General features: G+C 44.0%; 1 protein-coding gene across 1 annotated transcript in view; it reads right to left on the bottom strand.

Annotated features, from left to right (window-relative positions):
* Nucleotides 1-243: 243 nt before the first annotated feature.
* Nucleotides 244-24,826, bottom strand: part of RAB15 (RAB15, member RAS oncogene family) — a 141,176-nt gene continuing 116,593 nt past the window's right edge. Inside the window, exons 6-7 of the mRNA XM_018572490.1 lie at nucleotides 24,080-24,145; nucleotides 244-573 (exon numbers count right to left, since the gene is read on the bottom strand). Of these exons, the coding sequence (XP_018427992.1) occupies nucleotides 418-573; nucleotides 24,080-24,145 (222 nt within the window). The 3' untranslated portion in view covers nucleotides 244-417. The remainder of the gene's footprint in view (nucleotides 574-24,079; nucleotides 24,146-24,826) is intronic.

The raw sequence follows: 24,826 nt of genomic DNA, 5'->3' as shown, positions 1-24,826 counted from the left end.
CAGACCAATGGCACAGGATTACATCTGCAGGTCTACCTTCTGAATTTTATTATTATATATCTTTTGTTTACATTAAATAAAACAGAGGAAATAAAAGGTCTCAAAATATTCATGTATTCTTTGCTTCCCAATGTCCTTAGAGAATGCTCCATGGATAATGTCCATGGAAGCACCCGAAAATCAGCAGTACCCATACTGAAATGTTGTAGCCAGTTATTTCTCTGCATTTCCTACTTTCTCTGATAAAATATACAATTTCATATCTGAAGACGTTTGCAAAGTCCTAGTCATGTCTATTAATTGGGGCCTTAAGGATTGAAAAGTTTGATGCAGGAGCTTTCCAAATAGATCAGTAAAGAAAACATTCCATTCTGAACTGGATATTTACACCTATCTCTTTCTTCCGCTGGTAATTGTCTAGCACCAACAAGACTTTGAGTTTGCCATTGCATCCGCTTTGCGGCCATCATCTTCTAGATCTGCTAGATTCAGTTCATTGTTTGAAGTGATGCGTAAACCATCTAATTCCTTCTTATGAGCCATAAGAACTAGTTCCGTCAGTCTGGTGAATGACTGGAAGAAAAAATATAAAATAAAACAGAGGTTATATTGCAAGCCAGTAGTTTAACCTGGTATTCGGTCCTACTTGTTGAAATGACATGAAACATAACGGTATAATACAAAATGTCACATAGAGGTTTAAGTCAATAAGCCAAAAGTATAAATTGCAGTAATACAAAGCAAGCCAGTATACATTTTTTTTTTAATTCTTTATTTTTAAAGACAGAGCAAAAGAGACCAATACATAAAATAGGCAATACATCTAACCGAGAAAAGGTATACAAAAAAAAAGTTGGTTACGTAGAACCTCCCCGACATCACATAATATTTATTACCAACAGGCTGCATAACTGAGCTATTGTAGTAGAAGGGAAAGGCAACTCTAGCCCTGTATTATTACATTTTTAAAAGGTAACTTTTCTAGAAGACAAAGAAATAGAACGAGTTCAAGAAAGTTTATCAAAACCAAAAAACAAACACTTAACTAGACTGAATAACAAAACAAAATAAAAGTACAGAGGAAGGGCAGAAAGGTGACACAGATAGCAGGAAAGGGGGACACACACACAAAAAAAAGACAAATCAGAGCAGGTACATTTCTGAGCGGGATAGACCGGAGGGATCCCAGCCACAAGTAATAAACTACAAGCAAATATCACTAAATCCCTAAAAGGAGTTTAAGCAGAACATGCCTGAACATAATAAAAACAAAGCCACGCATACCAGGTAGGAGAGAACTTATCTTGCATATTGCGAATCGATGAGGACAGGTCTTCTTTCAGTCTTATTTCCTCCACCTTGCGCACCCATAATGAGAAAGTTGGCGGTTTTTGTTGCTTCTACAGAGCAAGTATGCACACCTTTGCTGCATTCAAAAGATCTATTAACAATGGACATTTATACACCTTCCTCGAGAGTGGCGCAAGGTGGAGGATGAAGACGGCTGGGTCAAGAGTGAGGCGGATATCAGAAATTGTAGCAATACAGTCCGCTACTTTCATCCAAAATTTGCATATCTGGAAACATTCCCAGAAGATATGTAGAAGTGTACCAGGGCTGCTATTACAACGCCAACACATTTTGGATCTTGAAGGGTACATCCTGTGCAACAGAGTAAGTAGTTCATACCACCTCTTATATACCAAGGATCTTATATACGGTTTCCTGGATTCTTTTATAAATGGAAGACTTACGTGCAAAAACCAGTATTCGTTCATACTGTTGTGTTTACCACACAACAGTATGAACGAATCCTGGATTCCTTTATAAATGGAAGACTTACGTGCAAAAACCAGTATTCGTTCATACTGTTGTGTTTACCACACAACAGTATGAACGAATACTGGTTTTTGCACGTAAGTCTTCCATTTATAAAAGAATCCAGGAAACCGTATATAAGATCCTTGGTATATAAGAGGTGGTATGAACTACTTACTCTGTTGCACAGGATGTACCCTTCAAGATCCAAAATCCCCCACCATCCCCCAGTCCCTTTCTCATTGTGCCAGAAATGGAGGAGAGGGGAACCTCGAGGAGTCATTTTGAGTTTGAACTAACATTGTCAAGACATTGCAGACTGGAGCTGCATCAAATGTCTCATAATAGCCGTCTTATCTGAAATGGATTGTGTAAAAGGCCCAATTTGCATGGCCCTCCCAAAACTCTAGCGGAGGATCTAACATAGCACGAATCTGGGTGGTCGATTTCCAAAGAGAGTTCTCCATGAAGTGATATGCTCTAGCATATGTGGCTTCCAATTATGCTTGGAACCTGGTTCCACTTAGCCCCAGGGGGAATAGTGGATTGCCAGTGATAGGGAGCATAGGCGAAGAAGGCGATAAGTTAGGAGAGGAAAGAGACATCCCAACCACATGCATGGTAGCCCTAATGTGAGGGTTAAGCCAGGCTTTCAATGGCAAACTGGGGAAGAACCAAGGAATGCCAGTGAGTGAACGCATACAAGAGTCCTGTTTGAGCACCACACAAAGTTGCACCTCTGAGCTACAACACCAATCGATCAGCCTTGTGATGTGTGCTGCTTTATAACAGAGACTGGGGTCGGGAAATCCTATGCCACCAGCTATCTTGGACCTAGACAAAATGGAATGATGGATTCTAGCTTTCTTGTTGGCCCAGAGAAAAGATAGGAAGGTAGAACGCATGCGTCGCAGGTAGGCAGAAGGAGCCTCTACAGGGAGCATTTGGAATAAAAACATAAGCCTAGGAAGTATTGTTAGTTTTGAAATGCTGTTTCATCCGAACCAATAAACACTGATCGATTTCAGGACTGCGAGTCCCTTACAATCTTCTTCTGAATAGGGGAAAAAGAGAGAGAAGGTGGTGTTAAGGTCGACAGGTATCAGAACCCCCAGATACACTATATTGCCAAACATATTGGGAAGCCTGCCTTTACACGCACATGAACTTTAATGGCATCCCAGTCTTAGTCCATAGGGTTCAATATTGAGTTGGCCCACCCTTTGCAGCTCTAACAGCTTCAACTTTTCTGGGAAGGTTGTCCACAAGTTTTAGGAGTGTGTCAATGGGAATGTTTGACCATTCTTCCACAAGCGCATTTGTGAGGTCAGGTACTGATGTTGGACGAGAAGACTTGGCCAGCAGTCTCCGCTCTAATTCATCCCAAAGGTGTTCTATCGGGTTGAGGTCAGGACTCTGCGCAGACCAGTCAAGTTACTCCACCCCAAACTCGCTCATCCATGTCTTTATGGACCTTGCTTTGTGCACTGTTGCGCAGTCGTGTTGGAACAGGAAGGGGCCATCCCCAAACTGTTCCCACAAAGTTGGGAGCATGAAATTGTCCAAAATGTCTTGGTATGCTGATGCCTTAAGAGTTCCCTTCACTGGAACTAAGGGGCCAAGCCCAACCCCTGAAAAACAACCCCACACCATAATCCCCTCTCCATTAAACTTTACACTTGGCGCAATGCAACCAGACAGAAGCGTGATTCGTCACTCCAGAGAACGCGTCTCCACTTCTCTAGAGTCCAGTGGTGGCGTGCTTTACGCCACTGCATCCGACGCTTTGCATTGCACTTGGTGATGCAAGGCTTGGATGCAGCTGCTTGGCCATGGAAACCCATTCCATGAAGCTATCTATGCACTGTTGTTGTGCCAATCTGAAAGCCACACGAAGTTTGGAGGTCTGTAGCTATTGACTCTGCAGACAGTTGGTGACTTGTGCGCATTGTGCACTTTAGCATGCGCTGACCCCGCTCTGTCATTTTACATGGCCTTCGTGGCTGAGTTGCTCTTGTTCCCAGTTGCTTCCACTTTGTTATAATACCACTAACAGTTGACCGTGGAATATTTGGAAATTTCACGGATGGACACCTATCACGGTACCATGCTTGAATTCACTAAGCTCCTGAGAGCGACCCATTATTTCACAAATGTTTGTAGAAGCAGTCTGCGTGCCTAGTTGCTTGATTTTATACACCTGTGGCCATGCAGGCGATTGGAACACCTGAATCTAATGATTTGGAGGGGTGTCCCAATACTTTTGGCAATATAGTGTATTTTATGTAGGAGTGAGCCCATTTAAATGGGAAATTCATTTGAATTTGGAGCAACCGCGGACCCGGAACCGATATATTCAGTGCCTCAGACTTGGAGAAGTTGATCTTAAAATTTGAGAGTTTTCTGTATTTTGACAGTGCAGCCATTAAGTTTGGTATTGAGATCTCGTCTGCGTATGTGACAGTTTTATGATAGCCCGAGGCCATCTCAAGGCCTGTGATGTTGGGTGACGCCTGAAATGAGTGAATCAGGGGCTACAAGGCAAGTATAAAAATAAGAGGAGATAGGGGACAACTCTGACGAGTTCCGTTCGATATAGGGAACGGATCCGAGATAGTCTTATTGACATGAACTACCACTGAAGGATTAGACTACAGAGCCCCTCTTCAACTTTGCATATGGGGTCCCAGGTCAATATATTTTAGGAGCTCTCACAAGAAAGACCAATTTACCCTATCGAATGCCTTTTCGGCATAGTAGAAGAGGTATCGAGTTGGTCTGTGCCAGGTGTATAGCATTCGGGGTTCTGATGGTATTATCCCTGGCTTCACGGGAAGGCACAAATCCCACTTGTTCCGGACTGAAGCTTTTGGATGAACAGCAGCAGTATAGAGGCTTGAATCCTTGTAAAAAGTTTTAGAACCACATTCAGTAATGATATCGATCGATAGCTTGCGCAATTAGAGGGGTCCTGAGGGAAGCCCTGGGCAATGCAACACACTCAAGAATAGCGTTAAATGCACCTGTGATTCTACTTCCCAAGATATCTGTAAATTTCTCATAATAGTTCAGGGATGTCGGTATCGGGGCCGACACAGGTCACATTACTTGTACTCCTGAAAATGCCCCGATACTAAAGGTCGATATTGGCCCTTTAAATTTTTCAGGAAGTTCAGCTACCTGGGGTCCTGAGTGTACTCATGCAGCTATCTTTCATAGTGCCTGTCTGACTGCACATTGCCTCCTTCTCCGTGCTGGCACAGCACAGGACAGCCCCACACTCACCAGCACAGCCCTGGAGCCCAAATCCCCCCCCTTTAGCCATAGAGAGCCCAGCAGCCGCATACAGAGCAGTGGAGAGCCTGGCACCCATCCACAGAGCCCTGGTGAGACCCAAACGCAGCCCTAGGGAGATCTGTAGGCATCCCTGCTGAGACCCACACGCAGCCCTGGTGAGAACCAAACACAGCCCTGGTGAGGCCCAAACACAGCCCTGTGGAGATCTGCATGCATCCCTGGTGAGACCCAAATGCATCCCTGGTGAGACCCAAACGCAGTCCTGGTGAGACCCAAACGCAGCCCTGGTGAGACCCAAACACAGCCCTGGTGAGACCCAATAGCAGCCTTGGTGATATCTGCACGCAGCCATGGTTAGACCCAAACGCATCCCTGGTGAGACCCAAATGCAGCCCTGGTGATATCTGCACGCAGCCCTGGTGAGACCCAAACGCATCCCTGGTGAGATCTGCACACATCCCTGGTGAGACCCAAACGCAGCCCTGGTGAGACCCAAACGCAGCCCTGGTGAGACCCAAACGCAGCCCTGGTGAGACCCAAACGCAGCCCTGGTGAGACCTTGTACTTGGTCTTGAAAAACATGGTAGGGTAAGATTTAGTAGATTTGGTGGTCTCCATCTATAAGTAAATGGACATAGTTTTGGGGCCTAGTTTCTCTAAGGGCATTAGCTAAAAACTTATTGCTATACTCATAGAAAGTTCTTCAGGTTTTAGACATCTGGGCCTTTACCCTGTCCAAAAGGAGGGAATTCAATTCACTCCTCACTCTGGTCAGTGCGGCTCAGGTCTCCCTATCCAATGTAGCTTTGTGATGCAGCTCCAGAGACTGTAGCTCAAGACACTACTCCCCCACCTATCTGGCATGTTGACCCCCTATGTGATAGCAGTCAAAGTAAAGTAAAAAAAAAAAAAAAAGTTTTTAAAATTAAAATAAATCTAATAATAATAAAAAAAAAATGTAAAAGTCCCCCGCCCCCGTGAGCACGCGCGTCGCCACGTAAACACATGTCGGGTGCGCCTACGTATGAAAACGACGAACGCGCTACACATGTTGGGTATCGCCGCGCACGCCGGAGTGAGAGCAATAATTCTAGGGCCAGTATTTTGGGGTATCTCTAAATTGATGACCTGTGGGGGCTTTTAAAGCGTCTTTTAGTGACTTTTTGGGGTACTGCAGTTTTTCGCCGTTTCACGGTCGCACGCAATCTGTAAACTGGGCATGTTGGGTATTGTTTTACTCGTTGTAACCTCATCTTTTATATTTCATTAAAAAAATGGGTAATTTGTTGTGTTTTGGGGCATTTAATTAAATTTGTCACTAAATTTTGGGGTTTAATAAGGAGTTGCGCTAATATTGCGCAACATAAAAATTTTCAACTACCACCATTTTATTCTATAGGGCCTTGGCATTCAGAAAATATATAATGTTTGGGGGTTTTAAGTAATTTTCAGGCCTAAAATGTGGAATATAAGATGGGTGCAAAAAATGAAAAAAAGGCCTTAGTCATGAAGGGGTTAAAGGTTTTGTTTTTTTTTTGCCTTCCTCTGGATCAACACTGGGTAATTGGGGGCATACCGTTCTGTTTAGGCTTTTCTTCTTATATCTCTATAGGTTGTACTGGATGGACTTGTGTCTTTTTTACCTGACAAACTATGTAACTCCCAAACCTACTGCCAGTTTTTAGGAGACAAGCAGTGGTACAGGAAAAAGTCTGCATCTATCAAGAAGACCATGATATGTACAATTCTCCACTGCATGCATTGAAGTACTCTATGTCACGCCCTTGCCTGGAATCGATCCTGGGAACCTTTGGTCTCTGGGTTGTTTCCTTGCTTGTGGAGCCACTGGAGGGTTCTGATTCTGTGGTGACTTTGTCCTATCCACCCACATTGTATGGGGCTCTGACCCCCCCAATTACTGGTCAGCTGCAGGAAATTACCTAATCTGCCACCTATAAATACTGTCCCCCCCCAACCTATAAATACTGTCCTCCCCTTCCCAAGTATAGGATTTCCTGTGTGCATCCTGGGTGTTATTGTCTTTACTATATTGGTTTCCTGGTTTATGATCTTCTGCTTGTCCCCCACCTGTCTTTGGGTTACCCTTTTGTACTGTGCTTCTGTTTGTTGCCATGGACCCTTTTAAACGGGAGATTTACGGTGAAGGAAAACAGTAGACCTCTCTGAACAGTGTCTGGGAGGCTGTGGTTGCTGCTGCACAAAAAGTTGATAGTCAACAGATGAGGAAACTGACAAGACTTCATGGATGGAAGGCTGATGACTGTTATTGAAAAGAAGGGAGACTATATTGGTCACTGATTTTGGTTTTGACAATGTTTATTTGTAAATGTTGAGTTGTTTGTTTATTATTCTCACTTTAACAGATGAAAACAAACAAGTGAGATTGGAAAATTTTCGTTTTCCATTTAGGCCTCATGCACACACAGCGCAAGAGCAAAATTGTATATTGCGTATACGCACGTATGCACGTGCGTATATGTGTGCACCGTATGCAATCCCAGAATGCATCATTTTTAATAGAACTTTGAATGCACTGTGCACGCACACACGCGTAACATACACACAAATTCCTAGCCCGGACGGATCTCGGTTCTATTTTTTTGTGCATGTTTACGCAGCACAAATATATGGCTCCATACGCAGCTATGTGTATGGAGCTATTTATTTGCATATGGGAAAATATGTTGCGCGCATCTATACGCAGGGTATTGTACGGCAGTGTAAATGAGGCCTTAGTTGCATAATAATAAATTTGTGAAAAGTGTAGCAGTGCAGAATACCACCAACTAAAAGAGAACTACAAATCCCAGCAATACATTATACAGCAGTGCAGAATACCGCAGAGTAAAGAGGCCAGCGGTGTGACGCAGAGTAAAGAGGCCAGCGGTGTGACGCAGAGTAAAGAGGCCAGCGGTGTGACGCACAGTGCAGAGGTCAGCGGTAAAATGCACAGTGCAGAGATCAGTTTGGTAGTAAAGAATGCAGAGCACGGTAGCAAAGAATGCACAGTTTGGTAGTCAAGAATGCAGAGATCAAAAGTAATGAACCCACAGTTTGGTAGTAAAAAACACAGAGATCAATAGTAAAGAATGCACAGTTTGGTAGTCAAGAACGCAGATCTATATCTATATTTGCCCCACACAACTTGATATAACATGTCCACGATCCCCGCTGTGTCCTCCAGCCGATGCCTGCATCAGTCTTCTGGGTTCCGTCCCTTGCGAGCGTCCGCGTCGCAGGGGGGCGGAACCGCCGTGAAATTTAAAAGTCGAAAAACGAGAAAAAAAAATAGAAACAAAAAATAAAAACAAAAAACGATTTATTGTATTGTTTATTGTTAAACAGTAAATATTTGCGCTTATGGGTCTCTTGCCCTTTTAACACAAAAATGACAGCCACAGTGAAAACCCCAAAATAAAAAAAAACGATATTTGGTCAACATAATTTAGCTCTTATCCCCAAACCCTAAACAACTAAGAAATCAGTGAATGTTGAGGGGAGCTAGTGCGGTGCACTTTTTTGGCTCACTATTTGCCATAAACACGAGTTGGAGAATTTAATTAGGGAGTTTCTTTTGGCTCCAGTACTGATTGGATTGTGATATATTTACACAATTTTTCACATTTAGAAGATTGTTATATTCACATCTAACTTTGATATAACTAGGGATGCACCGATATATCGGCCGAAAATGGCACTTTTGGCTAAATGCCGAAAGTGCCATTTTCCTGCCTATACATCGGCGGATCCGTGATTTCTTTCCTCCCCGCTGGGCACTGCTCTGTGTCCCAGCGTGGAGCAGAGAAAGTGACAGCCGGCCAAGCGCTGTGGGACAAGAGCGCTGTGAGAGGCTGGTGTCTCTCCTCCCACACCGCTCGGCCGCCTATCACAGTGCGGCTGAGCGGTGTGGGGGCAGAGACAGCGATGTCACAGGAGGCTGGGCTCTCCTCTCGCACCGCTCACTCAGCCTGTGACAGTGTGTGTCAGAGAGGAGAGCAGGCTACAAACACTCAGCGATCGCTGAGTGTTTGTAAATAATTGAGTATATGGCATGGTTATTATATCTTCAATTATGAATGAATGGGAGTGATCTATATCCACTCCTGTTCATTCATAATTGTGGTTATAGTAAACATACTATATTCTCAAGTTATCAATGAACAGGAACACTCATAGAGGATTCCTGTTCATAGATAACGGGATACAGAAAAAGAGATTGAGAACTCTGTGTCCTCAATCCCTTTTTCCATTTTAAAAAGGGAAATATCGGGTCTGTTTAGACCCCTAATATTTCTGCAAAGCCCCTAAAAGTAAAGTAAAATCGGCCACGGCTGCAAGGAACTGTGCCTGTCTGAGCTGCTTCTCTCCTATCTGCCTCTTAGCTCCAGAGTCTCAGAGAGAGCAGAGTGATCTCTCTGAGACTTTGGAGCGATGAGTCATCCGCAGCGTCCTGTCATTGGGAGGCGGGGTGTGCCATGTGTTGGAGTCCCGGCCGGGCTGAGCAGGCTGTGTGTTTGTGTGTGTGGGATGCTGGTGATATAGTGCTCACGTTTATGCATTGCTGGTGGTATTCTGCATTGATGTATGATGATTATACAGCAATGCAGAGTAGCTCCAACTAATGTAGGACTACAAGTCCCAGCAATACATTTTTAAGTAGGGATACACCACTGCCAATACTGGGCATTTTCACGAGTACTCATACTCGTGAAAATGCCCAGATACTAAGCGCAGATACAGACGGCCTGTCGAGAACGCCGACGTAGTCGAATTTGCCGACCTCAGCATCTGCGCTTGCGCACAGACGAGTATTATCGAGGAAACAGGGATTTATTTACAGAGTATTTCGTTTAAATTGTTAATTGTGCACTTTTCAGAAAGAAAAAAAATTGTTCATTGTGACTGTTAATAATATTCCATCCATCATTCACTGTCATGGACGGCAAATTATTAACGGTCACAATTAACCATTACAATGGGGGGGAGTGCTGGAAATTGCCCAGTTCCCCCTCCCCCGAGAAAATAGTCTCTCCCTCCGCCGCTCTGACTGGGCTGGCCGCATCGCACAAGCAGCAGGGTGCACAGGTCCCACAACGTCACTTGTATCCGCCCCGTAGGCGGCTCCACGGCATGTAGCCACGGAATTCGAAGTGACGTCCCTCTGGTCGGCTACCAAGGCACACCGCTCGCCATCCTGAAAAAAAAAAGAAAAATCTACTTACCTCACCGCTCTCCATCCTGAGTTCCAGGTTGACAGGCTGCAATGTTCCTGACTCCTGCCCTTTGGAGCTACACACTGACCTGCTCTCCAGCACCATCCCTTGTCTGGAATGACAGAAGTCTGCTTACTGCAAGTATACCTTTTGAGTTGTCAAAGTTACCCCTTCACTGACATTGCTGGGATTGCTATTATTTGTAAATGGTTCAAGTACTGTTGCTATTGGAGTTTCATTTAACCACTTGATGTCGGCGGTTTTAAACCCCCTTCCTGTCCCAGCCATTTTTGAGTATTCAGCGCTGCGGTACTTTGATTGATGTTTATTCCGACATGCCACGCTGTACTGAAATACATTTTATACCATTTTTTGGGGATAGATAGAGCTTTCTTTTTGGTGGTATTTATATTGATTTTTATTAAGGAAAAATTACAGGAAAAAAAAGAAAAAAACTGTTTCCCCTATATTAAATGATAAAACATTTATTATTACCCAATTTTTTGCTAAAATATAAAAGACGGGGTCACGTTGGGTAAATAGACACTACACACGTCAAGCCTCAAAATTGCGCACGCGCGGGAAACCTAAAAAAACTACAATACCCAAAATTGGCCAAAGGCGACACTTTAAAAGATTTTACCGTTCATCCGTTTAGTGCCATCAGTGATTGACGGCCCTTGAATGATTGCGCTCACTGCAACGTTCGCAACGATATGCAACATGTGTAGCACAATTGTCATTTTTGCACGCTGGCACATCGAACGCATATTTACATTTATATGTGTGTAAATGTGGGGGTGGGGGACTTAAAAATGTTGTTTTAAAAAAAAACAACTTTATTTATATGTCACTTTTATTATTTTTTTACACTTATTGTTATTGCTATCACATAGGGGATAACGATCTCCCTATGTGATAGCACAGGTACACTGACAGGTCCTCTTTATGGAGACATTAGGGGTCTCTAAAACCCGTCACCTGGGGACCCCAAAAGAAGCTGATGAAGCAGATATCTGCTTCATCAGCTTCTTCTCTCTGGCGATAGCAGCCAGAGGACTGACAGGTGAATGCCGAAGTGATATAATACACATCTCTTCCGCATTCAGACCTCGGAGGGAGATCAGCGAGGAAGATGCTGACCTCCCTTCCATCTTACCTCATGACGCCCTCCCGAGCCGCAGATGGACTAGTGGAGCCCGGGATTGAAGGTGAGGGGTCAGGAGGTGGGGACGTCAGCGGCAGCACTCGAGGGGGGTCGCGCAAAGACAGCAGATACATACAATCGGCAGGCTAAAGAGCCGTCGATCGTATGTATATCAAACAGCCGTTAACGGCAGCCCGCCAATGCGAGTCTGCTGTCTGTCCGTTTTTTCATAAGGGGCGGACGGCAAGAGGTTAAAGGTCTAATGTTAGTCTTAGGCCTGGTTAACACCTGCACATTCTGAGGGTGACTGGCGATGTGCATGATCGGCATGTGTCTATGGAAACGCGCCAAGATGCACTTGCTGTGCCATTGATTTCTAAAGGCACCCCAAATGCGGCCAGCAAGTAGTGAGGTTTTCTGCTGCGTTTCCATGCATGCAAAAGCAGCAGAAAAATGCATCCCGTGCATTGCACAAAATAGTGGAGGAGCCATTTTGCTGTGTTTGCTACGCAGATAGCTTGGTAATATTCCCTTCGCACACCGTACCGATGTACCCCAGAATCCAGCGAGTGCTGGAGCAACTGGTGGATGGCGCCACAATATACGATCTAGAACATATGTTGTCCGCACACCATTCTGCTTCGGAATGTCTTTTTTATTTGTATTCCTTTAGCATGACATGTAAATGCAAATGTGTATTCCTTTAGCATGCACATGTCATGCTAAAGGAATACAAATAAAAAAGACATTCCGAAGCAGAATGGTGTGCGGACAACATATCTTCTAGATGCCACGTAGATATGACCACTTAAATTAATGGAGCAGCGCGGCAAATGCATGTTCGCGGGACATGTAGGTGTGAACCAGGCCTTATTCTTTACTCATAATTAGCTTGGGAGGGCCAATCAGAAAGTCAGGCCCTTTGTCCCTTAGGTTTTCCACTGGGTGCACTGTAGTCAGTGATATTAAAGGATAATTTTCCCCTCCCCCAATGTTAGTGTAAGGACTTGCTTTAAATCATGCCTCTTAATCCAATCATCTTCTTTCCTGTAGTTTTCAGCTGTCCCTCCAGTGCTGACTCCTCTGTCCTCCTCTTCTCTGATGTCCCATGGAGTCTGTGCGGCTGCACACTTCTCCATATACTTACCTTGTGTCTCTCCTCCTCGCCGAACATCTGAACTGCGCATGCGCCCGCCCCAAGATCTTTTGCGAACGCCCAAGACATTTTCAGATGTTCGGACGGGAGCGTGCCGTAGAGACACAGGTAAGTATGAACCCTTTGCAAAAGTTTTTTTTTTTTTGAATGGTTCTGCATATATCTACTGCTTGCTAGCAGTAGATATATGCAAAAAAGTGAGCATTTGATAACCCTTTAAAGTGACATTAAAAGGCAAAAAAAGTTTCCCTCCCCCCAATGTTAGTGTCAGCACTTACCTTAAATTATATCTCTTTTTTTCCGATCTTCCTCTTCTTTCCTGATGTTTTCAGCCTTCTCTCCAGCGGTGCGGTGGCTCTCCGATCCAGCGCTGACTGCTCTGTCCCTCCGATCCAGCGCTGACTGCTCTGTCCCTCCGATCCAGCGGTGTCTGCTCTGTCCCTCCGATCCAGCGGTGTCTGCATGCGGGTGCACGCGTCCATAGACTTACCTTGCGTCCCTCGTCGCGTCCCGGCCGAAAATGAGAAATGTGCGTGCCCCAAGATCCTTTGCGGCCGCTCGATACATTTCTCATTTTCGGCACGGGACCGCACACGGAACACAGGTGAGTCTAAACCGCTTTTTGAGCGTTTTTGTTTTAAAAAAAAATGTTTTGCATATATCTCCTGCTTGCTAGCAGGAGATATATGCAAAAAAACGGGAGGGTTTAAATATCCTTTTAAGTGACATTAAAGCCAAAATGTTTTCCCCCTCCCCCCCCCCATGTAAATGTTAGCACTTACCTCAAATGATGTCTCTTATTCTGATCTTCCTCTTCTTTCCCCATGTTTTCATGTGTCCCTCATGTGACGTCACTCCGATCCAGCGATGACTGCAATGTCTCTCCGATCCAGCGGTGTCTGCATGCGGGTGCACGCGTCCATAGACTTCCCTTGCGTCTCTGCTAGTCTCCCGGCCGAGAATCCGAACTGCGCATGTGCCCGCCCCAAGATCCTTTGCGGCAAGAGGTTTTACGAGGTAAGTTTAGAACCAGTTCAAGCGTTTTTTCATTTTTTTTAAACTTCTTGCCTATATCTACTGCTTGCTAGCAGTAGATATAGGCAAAAAAAAACGGAGGGTTTAGAACCCCTTTAAGTCTGGGGCACTCCATCCCTCACACTGTGCCTGGATCATGTGTATCACAAAGCTCTACAGCAACAAAACATAGTCATGTGCGGTGTGGATGACAGACCCATTTTAATGACAGTGACAGGTATGATTTAGTGGTGAAAATTATTAGTGCCCCCCCAGTTTTGACTGTTGTATCTTATGTGCCCCCCCTATATATTGTTCCTAGAGTCGCCACTGGGTGTCCCCCAATTATAAGAGATGCCCATAGACAAACGCTCCAGAAGATGTATCAGTAACCGTCTCCTATACAGAGCTGGATGGCGAACATCAGGCAAGATATGAACCTGTGCTCCATCAAAGTCTATGGTGCCTTTTCCCCAGCCTTGGCGTCATATGTCCTCCTTCACCATAAAGAAGTGGATACGGCATAGTACGTCCCTTGGAGTCAGACTGGAGGGGTTGCTAGGGCCTTGTACCCTGTGGACACTATTAAGTTCATTGTGATCCATCAGCTGCCTGCCCAGAGCCAAGTTCAGAATTGCCGTCACCGCCGCTCTCAGATCCGGGCACGTGGTAGCCTCAGGAATCCCCCGCAGGCGCAAATTTTTGCATCTGTAGCGGTTTTCGGCGCCCTCCAGGCGTAACTGCATCTGCTGCAGATGGGATCTCTGATCCTGCATGGAGTGTTCTAGCTGAGTAACACGGTCGGCTAATTCCTTGCCTGCATCCTCCAAGGAATCAATACGCTGGTCAGACTGGGAGATCCTTGACTTCATCTCATCCAGTTCTCCCCTCATGGATTTAGCAAAATGGCTAATCATGGCCTGTTAGTCAGACTTTGTGGGGAGGACCCGCAAGACGTCACGTAGCTCTGGCACCCCTTGTAGGTCCAGTCCCAGTGAGGCCTGCGGTGTGGGAGATGCAGCTGCGAACACAGCTCCATTTGACAGAGCAAGAGCAGGTGTGGAGCAGGGAGACTGACTCAGGCTGTCACTGCACTAAGCCTCCGGCAGCTCAGGATCCAACGCCTCTATGTGGGAGAGGCCACGCATAACATAATGCTCAGGATCTGGAGTCAGTGGACGGGTCGGCGCAATGTTGGATCATAGTGCACCCGAACCCCATCCCGTAGGGGTCAGAAAAGCTTCCATCCGTGGCTGCACAGGGGTGCGGGAGAGTTCTGCGCCTCGTCAGAGTTTGTAGGCGGTAAGGTGATTGATCGACTGCAATATTTCCCCCTCACGCTGCAGAGCTCACAACACCTGTGTCCTCACATAGCCATGGTTGAGCCACACCCAGCGCCAGTATACATTTTACATTGCTCTAACTAGGAATGTCCCAATACCGATACTAGCATCGGTATCGGTACCGATACAGGGCATTTTCACAAGTACTTGTGAAAATGCCCCGATACATAGCGCCGTTACTTGCTCTATGTTTTTTTTTTGTAGCTTCAGGCTGCCCAGAGGTGCCCTGCATGTTGGGGTCCTCTGGGCAGTCTGCCGGCAAGCTAAATTAGGACCCCACCTCCCACCAGACCAGCACTGACAGCAACTACGAGAGGACGGGAGGAGGGATAGGAGAGCATGTAACATACCTGCCCGACCGTGCTGCTTCCTCGGAGTCCTGCGCTGCCCACATTCCTGACATCACACACTCCTCCCCGGCTGTTGTCTTAAAGCCAGGAAGTTTGAAATGCTTAGGCGTCCTAGTATCCAGATGACGCCAAGCATTTCCGGCTCCGGGACAGAATCGCCTGCACCGACACGCAAGCCATGTAGCTCCTCCATCCAGCCCTGACAGTCTGCCTCTCTCCCTGTAAGTAATTGCAGCGCTGCCACGCTGATCTCCCCTGTGGACTGCTTACCTCTCTCCCACCTTCTCTAGCGCTGCCAAGCTTCTCATACATGGACTACCCACCTCTCTTCGGCCACAGCATCTGTTAATTCTAAGCTGCAGATCTACTACCCTGTCCTGGAATCCACTACCATCTCTACACCATTACCCAGTAAAGCGCCTACATCGCCAGTGACGTCCCAGCAGGAATCTCTATTAGTGGCTTCCCAGGACACAGTACCTCTATTCCAAGCTTGCCGAGCTTTCCACAAACTGCAAGTATGCTAATCGCTGTAGTTATGCCTTGCTGTTGAATATCCCTGGCAAAATCCTCTTTAAAAGGGACAGTCCAGACTTCCAAATTGTGATATTGAACTTGTAGTCCTCAATCTAATTGCTGACATTGTTTCTTTTGGACTTTCTGGAGGGCAGAGGCTCTATATATGAGGTGATACAGACTCCCTACCTCTGCACACCAGCCAATAACTGAGACATGTACCCAGTGGTTACAATTTACACTCATTTACAAAATTAATTTAAATGTCACCTGTCTTTTTTAAGAAAAAGTATCAGTAATTGCTATCGGCAAGTACATGAGGGGCAGTACATGTACTTGGTCTTGAAAAAGTGGTATCGGGACATCCCTAGTTCTAACTATTGTAAACTGACATTTCATTGTTTTTTCTCTGTGTTAATATATTTAGCACATATGGAGTGTTTTCCTAAATAAGCCAGGCATATTCAAGCACGCTTATTCAATCTCTGCCCCACACTAACGATACTGTAACTGGCTCCTGTAAAAATAATGGTGGGCTAATGTGAGATGGGACAGAGCAAGAGTCAACTTATTATTAGTGAACCAAGAAACCAGACAGAAACTTAAAGTGCAGGTTTAAAATATAAAAGGAGTTGATTGAAAACAATAAACATAAAATGGTCAAAAAACAATGGAGAAAGTCCAGGATGTAGTTGGTGCCAAGCTAGGGGTCCGATGCCAAAATGGGTAGTCAGCCAAGCCAGGTCAGGGAGCACAGAGAACAGGAATAACGTAAACAAAGCCGGAGTCCGGAATCAGGAGGTCAGTCAGCCAGAGCCAGGATCATACACGGAAATGAGAAACAACAGCAGCACACTTGGTTTTTGAGAACAAATGTAAGAGCGGAGACTGAATGGACAAGGTGAAGGTTAAAAAGTGACCTGGTGCCTGCATCATCACTCTGAAACAGGAATTTGCCAGGAGTATAGCCAGCAGTTGCTGGAAGATGATGTAAACAGGTTTGGTCATAAGAGGGCACCAAAGAGGAACCACAGTGCTAAACATGCTGACAAGCCATGCACAGCCGACTGGAAGAAACCCCAACAGTACCCTCCCCTCAACGACCTCTCCCCCGCGGGAGAACAAAAGGCTTATGGGGAAAGAGGACATGGAAGGCGGAGGTGTGAACATCAGAGGAAGGAACCCAAGGTCCTCTGAACCGTAGTCTTTCCAGCACATCTTTATACTAACTATAGGTACTGGATTTGACCCCTGATCCAATAAGAGTCAAGGATGATACGTATCTCATACTCCTTATGATTGCCAACAGTAAACGTATGAGGACGGGGAGGAGTGGTGGTGTAACGATCACACACTAGTGGCTTCAAGAGCAACACATGGAAGATGTTGGAGATATGCATGCTAGAAGGAAGGTTAAGTGTGTAAGCAACCGGGTTAACCCTCCGGAGAATACAGAAAGGACCAATAAAACAGGGTGCCTCCTGCAAGAGGAACGAAGATGATCCTCCAAAGCCAGCATGTCCTGAGGCGTAAAAGATTCAGGAAACACAGATGGCTGAAACCTGTAGTTAGCCATGAATGGGGATATTTGGGAGGATGAGTTGATAGCACTGTTCCTAGCAAACTCTTTTCAGGGTAGCAGATCAGCACAATTGTCATGATGGTCCGAGACACAGCAGCGGAGGAATTGCTCCAGGGCTTGGTTGGATCGCCCAGCAGTGCCATTGGACTGCGGATGATGAGCCGAGGAGAAGGAGAGTCAAATTTCCAACTGAATGCAAAAGGCCCACCAGAATCTAGAGACAAACTGGTTAAATTGGTGTAGATAGTTACCAGGATATGATCTGGAGGAATTACCGGAGTGGGCATGGAGTCTTCCCTGGACAACTCAGAATATTGGCGAGATAGAGCATCAGCCTTCCAATTTTTTGACCCAGGCAAAATACAATTCACATTTCTCAAGTTTACAGAAAAGCCCATTCTCACTTAAATAATGCAAAACTTGTCTAATGTCCTGGCGGTGCTATCCAAGGAGTGTATTATAATATCGTCTAAATAGAATATCACGCGTTGCTGTAGCATATCGCGGAGAACATCATTAATAAACTCCTGAAAGACAGCGGGAGCATTGCACAATCTGGAAGGGCATTACTAGATACTCATAATTCCCGCTCCTGGTGTTAAATATGTCTTCCACTTGTGGCCCTCCTTGATCCTTACAAGATTATGCGCACCTCATAGATCGAGCTTGGTGAAGACCGTTGCTCACTTGAGGCAGTCAAATAATTCTGTGATTAAAGGAATAGGGTAGACATTCTTGACTGTGAACCGATTAAGACCCCTATAATCAATACACGGTCTCAACTCACTACTCTTCTTCTTTACAAAGAAAAAGCCAGCTCCTGCTGGAGAAGTGGACTTTCGGCTCAACCCCCAGGCAGCAATTTGATAGCACAATAGTAGGGATGATGTGGCACAAAAGCACTTTATCAAAGATATCCTGATACTCCAGATATTCTGTAGGCAATGGGGAGACCAAGGATGTACAAAGGATCTTAACTGGCCCATGGATGCATGTAGTATTACATTGAGACCAGAAGAGAACCCCAGCTGTCTGCCAATTGAAGGTCGGGTTATGTTTCTGTAGCCACGGGTAACCCAGAACAATGGGATAATGTGGAGAGGAAATAACTTGGAAACATAACTCCTTGTGTAAGGCCCCTACAGCCAGATCAAAAGGAATTGTCTTGTTGGTAATATGTGCAGGACTCAGGAGGTCTGCCATCAATGGCCAATGGAGCTGTACAAGGATTGTCTTTTGGGAGAACCGGGGACGAAGTAATTCCACCTTAGGTCTGCCCCCGACAGGTTCAAGCATTTCCTGGACGTGTTGGACACATTTTTAGGAGATGCCCATTGAGACCGCAGTAAAGGCACAAGCGTTCTCAATGGGCGTATCCTTATCCTTTCTATATCTTTTCCAATTGGCTATGCATAATAATTTGTGACTTACAAGTCTGCAGGAAGAACTAGCTCTTCGCTACAATATTAAGAGGAAATTAATAGCGTAGAAAAGTTGAATAAGGCGTGATACACATCCCTATTATCCCTCAAAACCTGGCCTCTGCATTAAAGACTGCTTCCGCCTCTACCATACCTCACTGCAATATTAGTGAAGGTACATATATGGTATTTCTGCTTGCTGCCCCAAATAATACTTTGCCTGAAAATTGATCTGCTTGCTTCCTGAACTGACCCTCGCTTGTTTATTGACCACGTTACTGCCTGCTGCCTGTACTGATCCTTTGCCTGGATACTGACAATGTCTCTGATTGCCACCTTAATTGACCTTGGCCTGCATACTGACCATGTCTCTGCTTGATGCCTGAACTGACCTAGGGCTGTGTATCCGCCATGTTACTGCTTGCCACCTGGACTGATCCTTTGCCTGGATAGTGACCACGTCCCTGCCTGCCGCCTGAACTGACCTTGGCCAGCATACTGACAACATATCTGTTTGCCACTTGTAGTGACCCATCTGCATGTCCCACTAACAATATTCCAGCCGAAACACCAGTACCAGCCATCTTCTGCAGCCAACTGCACTGCTGGAACCACAGGTTTGTTTACCCTTTGTTCAGCTTCCTGTAGGAATTTAGATCCGTAATTAATGCCCCTGAAAGCCTCATGGTGCTCCTTAGAATTTTGGGCCCCTCTATACGGGTAGACGTCTAAAAAGTCTCACATGCGTGGTTTACCCCAAAACTCAGGAGTAGTAGAATGTGTTTTTGAGAGTCATTCTAAGGATGCCTATGCTGTGTGTTAGATATATCTTAATAATTGACAACTTTGTGTAGAAAGAAAAAATTATTTATTTTCTAAAAACTTGTGGCAAAAAAATTTAATTGTCACAAAACTGACCATGCCACTTATTAAACACCTCTGTGTGTCTGTTTTTCCAAAATGGGGTCATTTTGTGGGTGTTTCTACTATCCTTGCACATTAGGGCCTCCAAAAATTCAATAGGTAGTCAGGGAATAAGATGTGTAATTTATGACCTTAAAAGCCTGAATGTACTACTTGGTGTAGGTACTACTTGGATTTTGGGCCACTCTATGAGGCTAGGCTGCTACAAAGTCTCACAAGTATGGTATTCCCATACTTTGGAGGAGTAGCAGAATGTGGTTTTGGGTGTATTTCGGAGGATGCCCATGCTGTGTGTTAGATATATCTTATTAATTGACCACTTTGTGTAAAAAAATTTAAAACAATTAAATTATTTTCTTAATTTTTTCATAACTTGTGCCAAAAAATTAATCTTGAAAAACACTCATCAAGCATCTTATCGAATACCTTGGAGTATCTTCTTTACAAAATGGGGTGATTTTGTGGGGGTTTCCACTGTCCTGGCATTTTAGGACCTAATGAAATTGGGGGGGGGGGGGAGGGGGAATTTACCAAAAAAATGTAGCAGAATGCATTTTGGCCTAAATTTATGAAGATAGATTATGTGCAATTTTTTATAGCTTAACACAGGGAAAACAGGTTATTTTTCTAAATTTTCGGTAATCTTTCCCCAATATAGTAAAAAATGAAAAAACAAGTGGTGATTAAATACCACCAAAAGAAAGCTCTATGTGTTAACAGGCATCACTGCCAGTTTTGAAATTTAGGCAGTTTCCCGCTTGCGCGCAAGAGGGCGGGCCTGGTGGGACATTTAAATACGCACACTTAGATCTAGGAAGGTCTCGGCCAGACGTATTTTTACAACGGGAGGCGGTTAAAGCAGAATTATTGGCCTAATATACAAAATTGCTGGCAGGTAGACTTTTTATTCCAGAAGAGACTCAATGGGGGTCTATTTATAAACAATTCACAGGGCCCTTTATCCTGCAAATATTTATGAATGTTTATTTTGGGCTAATAATGCCAAAAATGAACACTCTTAACCACTTCCAGCTGGTTCACATAAATGTACGTGATCTGCTGGAAGTGGTTATACCAAGAACACGGCTTAATCCATGTTGAATGTATTGTGATGTAATACTACATTTTGGCCACTAGATGGAGCTGAGGCACATAGGAAATACGTATTTATATAAAAGCAGTTGGATTTACATATACAGTACTTTGACCGCCTCCCGGCAGGCCGTTGTGCTTAAACGGCCGGCAGCTTCTTGCATGTGAGTAGCAGTCAAAAGATGGCCTGTTAGCCCCGCCCACTTATGCGCGGAGCAAACGGGATACTGCCAAAATTTTAAAAACAGGCAATGATGCCTGTTTACATACAAGCTATGCGTCGGGTGCTCATATGTGCAAAAACGACAATTGCGCCCATTACATATCACCGCAAAATTTCGCAGTGAGAACGATAATTGTAGGGCCATTGATCTCTGATAACACTAAACTGATGAACGGTAAAAGCGTTTAAAGCGTTGACTATGGTCAATTTTGGGTATGGTAGTTTTCTGTGATTTCGCGGGTGCGCGCACTTATAAAGCTTGGCATGTTTGGTGTCTATTTACCCGACGTGACCCCGTCTTTTATATTTTACCAAAAAATAAAATGTATTATAAACAATATAAAAAAACATTTTTTTCAAAATTTTTGGTAATTTTTCCTTATTATAGTAAAAAATTAAAGTGGTTAAAGTGGATGCACAGCTATGGAAAAACAACATACAGTCATGGCCAAAAATATTGGCACCCCTGCATTTCGGGCAGGTAATGCACCACTTTGTGCAGAAAATTGTTGCAATTACAAAAGTTTAGGCATTCTCATGTTTATTTCCTTTGTTTGTATTGGTATGACAAAAAAGTGTAGCAAAAACCCCCCAAATCTGACACATTCCACGCAAAACTGCAAAAATGGACTGGAAAAAATGAGTGGCTTCCTCAATTAATATTTGGTAGCACAGCCATTGGAAAAAATAACTGAAATCAATCGCTTCCTGTAACCATTAATGAGTTTCTTACACCTCTCTACAGGAATTTTAGATTACTCTTCTTTCGCCAACTGCTCCAGGCCTCTCAGATTGGAAAGGTTCCTTATCCCAACTGCTGTTTTGAGATCTCTCCACAGGTGCTCTGTGGGATTTAGAGCTGGACTCATTGCTGGCAAGGCCAGTACTGTCCAGCGCTTTGTCTGAAACCATATATGGGTGCTATTTGACGTGTGCTTTGGGTCATTGTCCTGCTGTAAGACCCATGACCTCTGACAGAGACCCGCCTTTCTGACACTGGGTCATACATTGCACCCCAGAATTCTTTGGTAGTCTTCAGATTTCATAATGCCATGCACACAGTCAAGACATCCAGTGCCTAAAGCAGCAAAGCAACCCCAAAACATCAGTGAACCTCTACCATGTTTGACTGTAGAGACTATTTTTTTCTTTAAAAGGCCTCATTTCTTTTTATGACAACAGTAGAATGATGAGCTTTACCAAAAAGCTGTAATTTTGTTTTGTCTGTCCACAGCACATTCTTCCAAAAGGATTTTGGCTGCCTCAGGTAAGTTTTGACAAATTCTAATCTGGCTTTTTTGTTTCTGTGTCAGCAGTGGGGTCCTCCTGGGTCTCCTACCATAGTGTCCCTTTTATTCAGATGATGACGTATAGTGCGAGCCGACACAGATGTACTCTGTGCCTGAAGCTCAGCTTGAATTTGTCTGGAAGTTGATGGAGGGTCTTTATCCACCATTCAAACAATCCTTCATTGCAATCTTTGATCAATTGTTCTCTTTCGTCCACGTCCAGGGAGATTAACTATAGTGCCATGGGCTGTAAACTTCTTGACAATGTGGACACAGGAAAATTAAGATCTCTGGAGATGGACTTGTAACCTTGAGATTGCCCATGCTTTTCCACAAAAACTTGGAATGCAATTATCTATTGCAATTTAGAGAAGGTGCCAATAATTTTGCCCAGTCCATTTTTGGAGTTTTGCAGGGAATGTGTCAGATTTTGCTTTTTTTCTCTCCACTTTTTTGTGTCATACCAATACAAACAAAATAAATAAACATGAGCATGAGAATGCCTAAAAATTTGCAACATTTTCTGCGTGCAGTGATGCATTATCTGACAGAAATGCAGGGGTGCTAATATTTTTGGCCATGGCTGTATGTAATAAGTATATAACTTTCTAATGTTTTTAATAGTAGTCTTCTTCTATTGCAGAATATGCTACTACCATATTGAGAAGTGTTTCATATTTAGCATTTAAGTATGATTTTCAGTACAGTGAACAGTTAAAGCGATAAAACCCTCAGCTTTTTTCTCCTTATACACATCTACACAATGAACATTCTCCAAATCCACATTTATTTATGTTTTAAAATAAAGTCTTACTATTTTTTTCCCTTTAGAAAGCCTGCTATGCTCGCTCCCATGTTTCTTCTTTTCAGGCACACCTCCTGCCTCTTGGTAAGAGCTGTGCACATTGATTCTGGTCACGTGCACATCTTTCTTTGCCTACAACTCCCATGAGGCAGAGAGGAATCATCTCTCACTGCACACAGCTGCCTCCTCCCCAAACACACTGACAGTTTCACTGCTTGTAATCTCCATTGCAATGCCCTGAATTATCAAAACTACTTACAACAAATCTACAACAAACATCACATTTACATCAATCTACACAGAAAAACATTTCAAATGTACAAGCCATATCCTCTGTGACTCAGAAGAAAGTATGAGCCTGGTGACAGCTCACATGCTGAATCTCCTCACAGCAGCTCCCCCCACAATCCCTCCTTGATAAGCCAGGTGGAGAGAAATCAAAGACCATATATTAGAGTTGAAGAGCAGAAGAAATCCTAGCTCATTGCAGGAGTTAAGAGGGGAGGATTTGTAGGAGGAGACTGAGAAGAGATGCCCTCAGCATGTTGTAGTCCTTCACATGAACCAGCACAGAGGGTGGCTACTTTTCAGCACACATAGGGACCCTTATAAAAATCTTATATTTTAGTGGTTTGTGCAGGCTTAAAGGCACTCTTTGGCATACATTCTTACATCACTGACCTTTTGGATGTACTATAAATAAAATGGTGAAATTTATTCCATTACAGAACCAAAAATAAATCTAATCTATACTTCTTATTGTAACGCTAACTCATTATACTTGATGGGAAATGTATAACAAGTCTATACAGTCCAATGATCAACAAAGTCGGTTTGGAAGTTTCATGCTGAGCATTAGGATTCTTACCTCCTTTATGTTATAGTTAGTGCAGGCACTTGTCTCAAAGAAGTCCATGCCATATTCTTCTGCAAGCTACAAAAAAAAAAAAATCGGGATTAAAAAAACAAAGCATTTGGAGTAGCATTAAAGTGACCATTTCAATACACATTGTGCAGACATGGTCCACTGTTGCCATCAACAGGAAAACCCGCTCCGAGAAATTGCACGCAGCCATTTGCTGTAGAGCATGTAGACCAGAAAGAGGCAGCATGAAATTAGCAGCACTGCAGATGTAAAAAAAATATATAATTTTTTTTTCTAAAATTGGAACTTGTTTATTATACAAAGTACTTTAGCAAACTAAATGTCATTCATTTAGGGTCTACATCTACTTTGAAGTAATTCATACAAATATGTTATCAAAATATTTCTCTGTAAACATCTGATCGAGAAGTATTTAGCGTGTGCTCTTTATAATAGGATATAGTCTAAATATGTCTGTATCTAACAACCCACAGCCTAACCATACTATACACTCAATTGGCCAGATTTACTACAGTGTGAAGTCAATTAAAATGAAATTATGAGAACCTGCGTCCCACATATAAACCTGCAATATAATGCCATGTAGAGGCAGTCCTGTTTTCTAAATTTACTTTTACAGAACTTAATTGCTTAAAAGGGAAGACTTGACTTCTCTTTTCCCACTTTTGTAAACCAAAAAAAGTATGGACACCGGCACTCCAAAGGTAGAAGTACGTCTATTTATTCAGG

This window comes from Nanorana parkeri, unplaced genomic scaffold, assembly GCF_000935625.1.
Source record: "Nanorana parkeri isolate BGI_ZX_2015 unplaced genomic scaffold, ASM93562v1 scaffold2049, whole genome shotgun sequence".
Taxonomy (NCBI): Eukaryota; Metazoa; Chordata; class Amphibia; order Anura; family Dicroglossidae; genus Nanorana; species Nanorana parkeri.
This window is presented reverse-complemented; position numbering and strand designations above follow the sequence as displayed.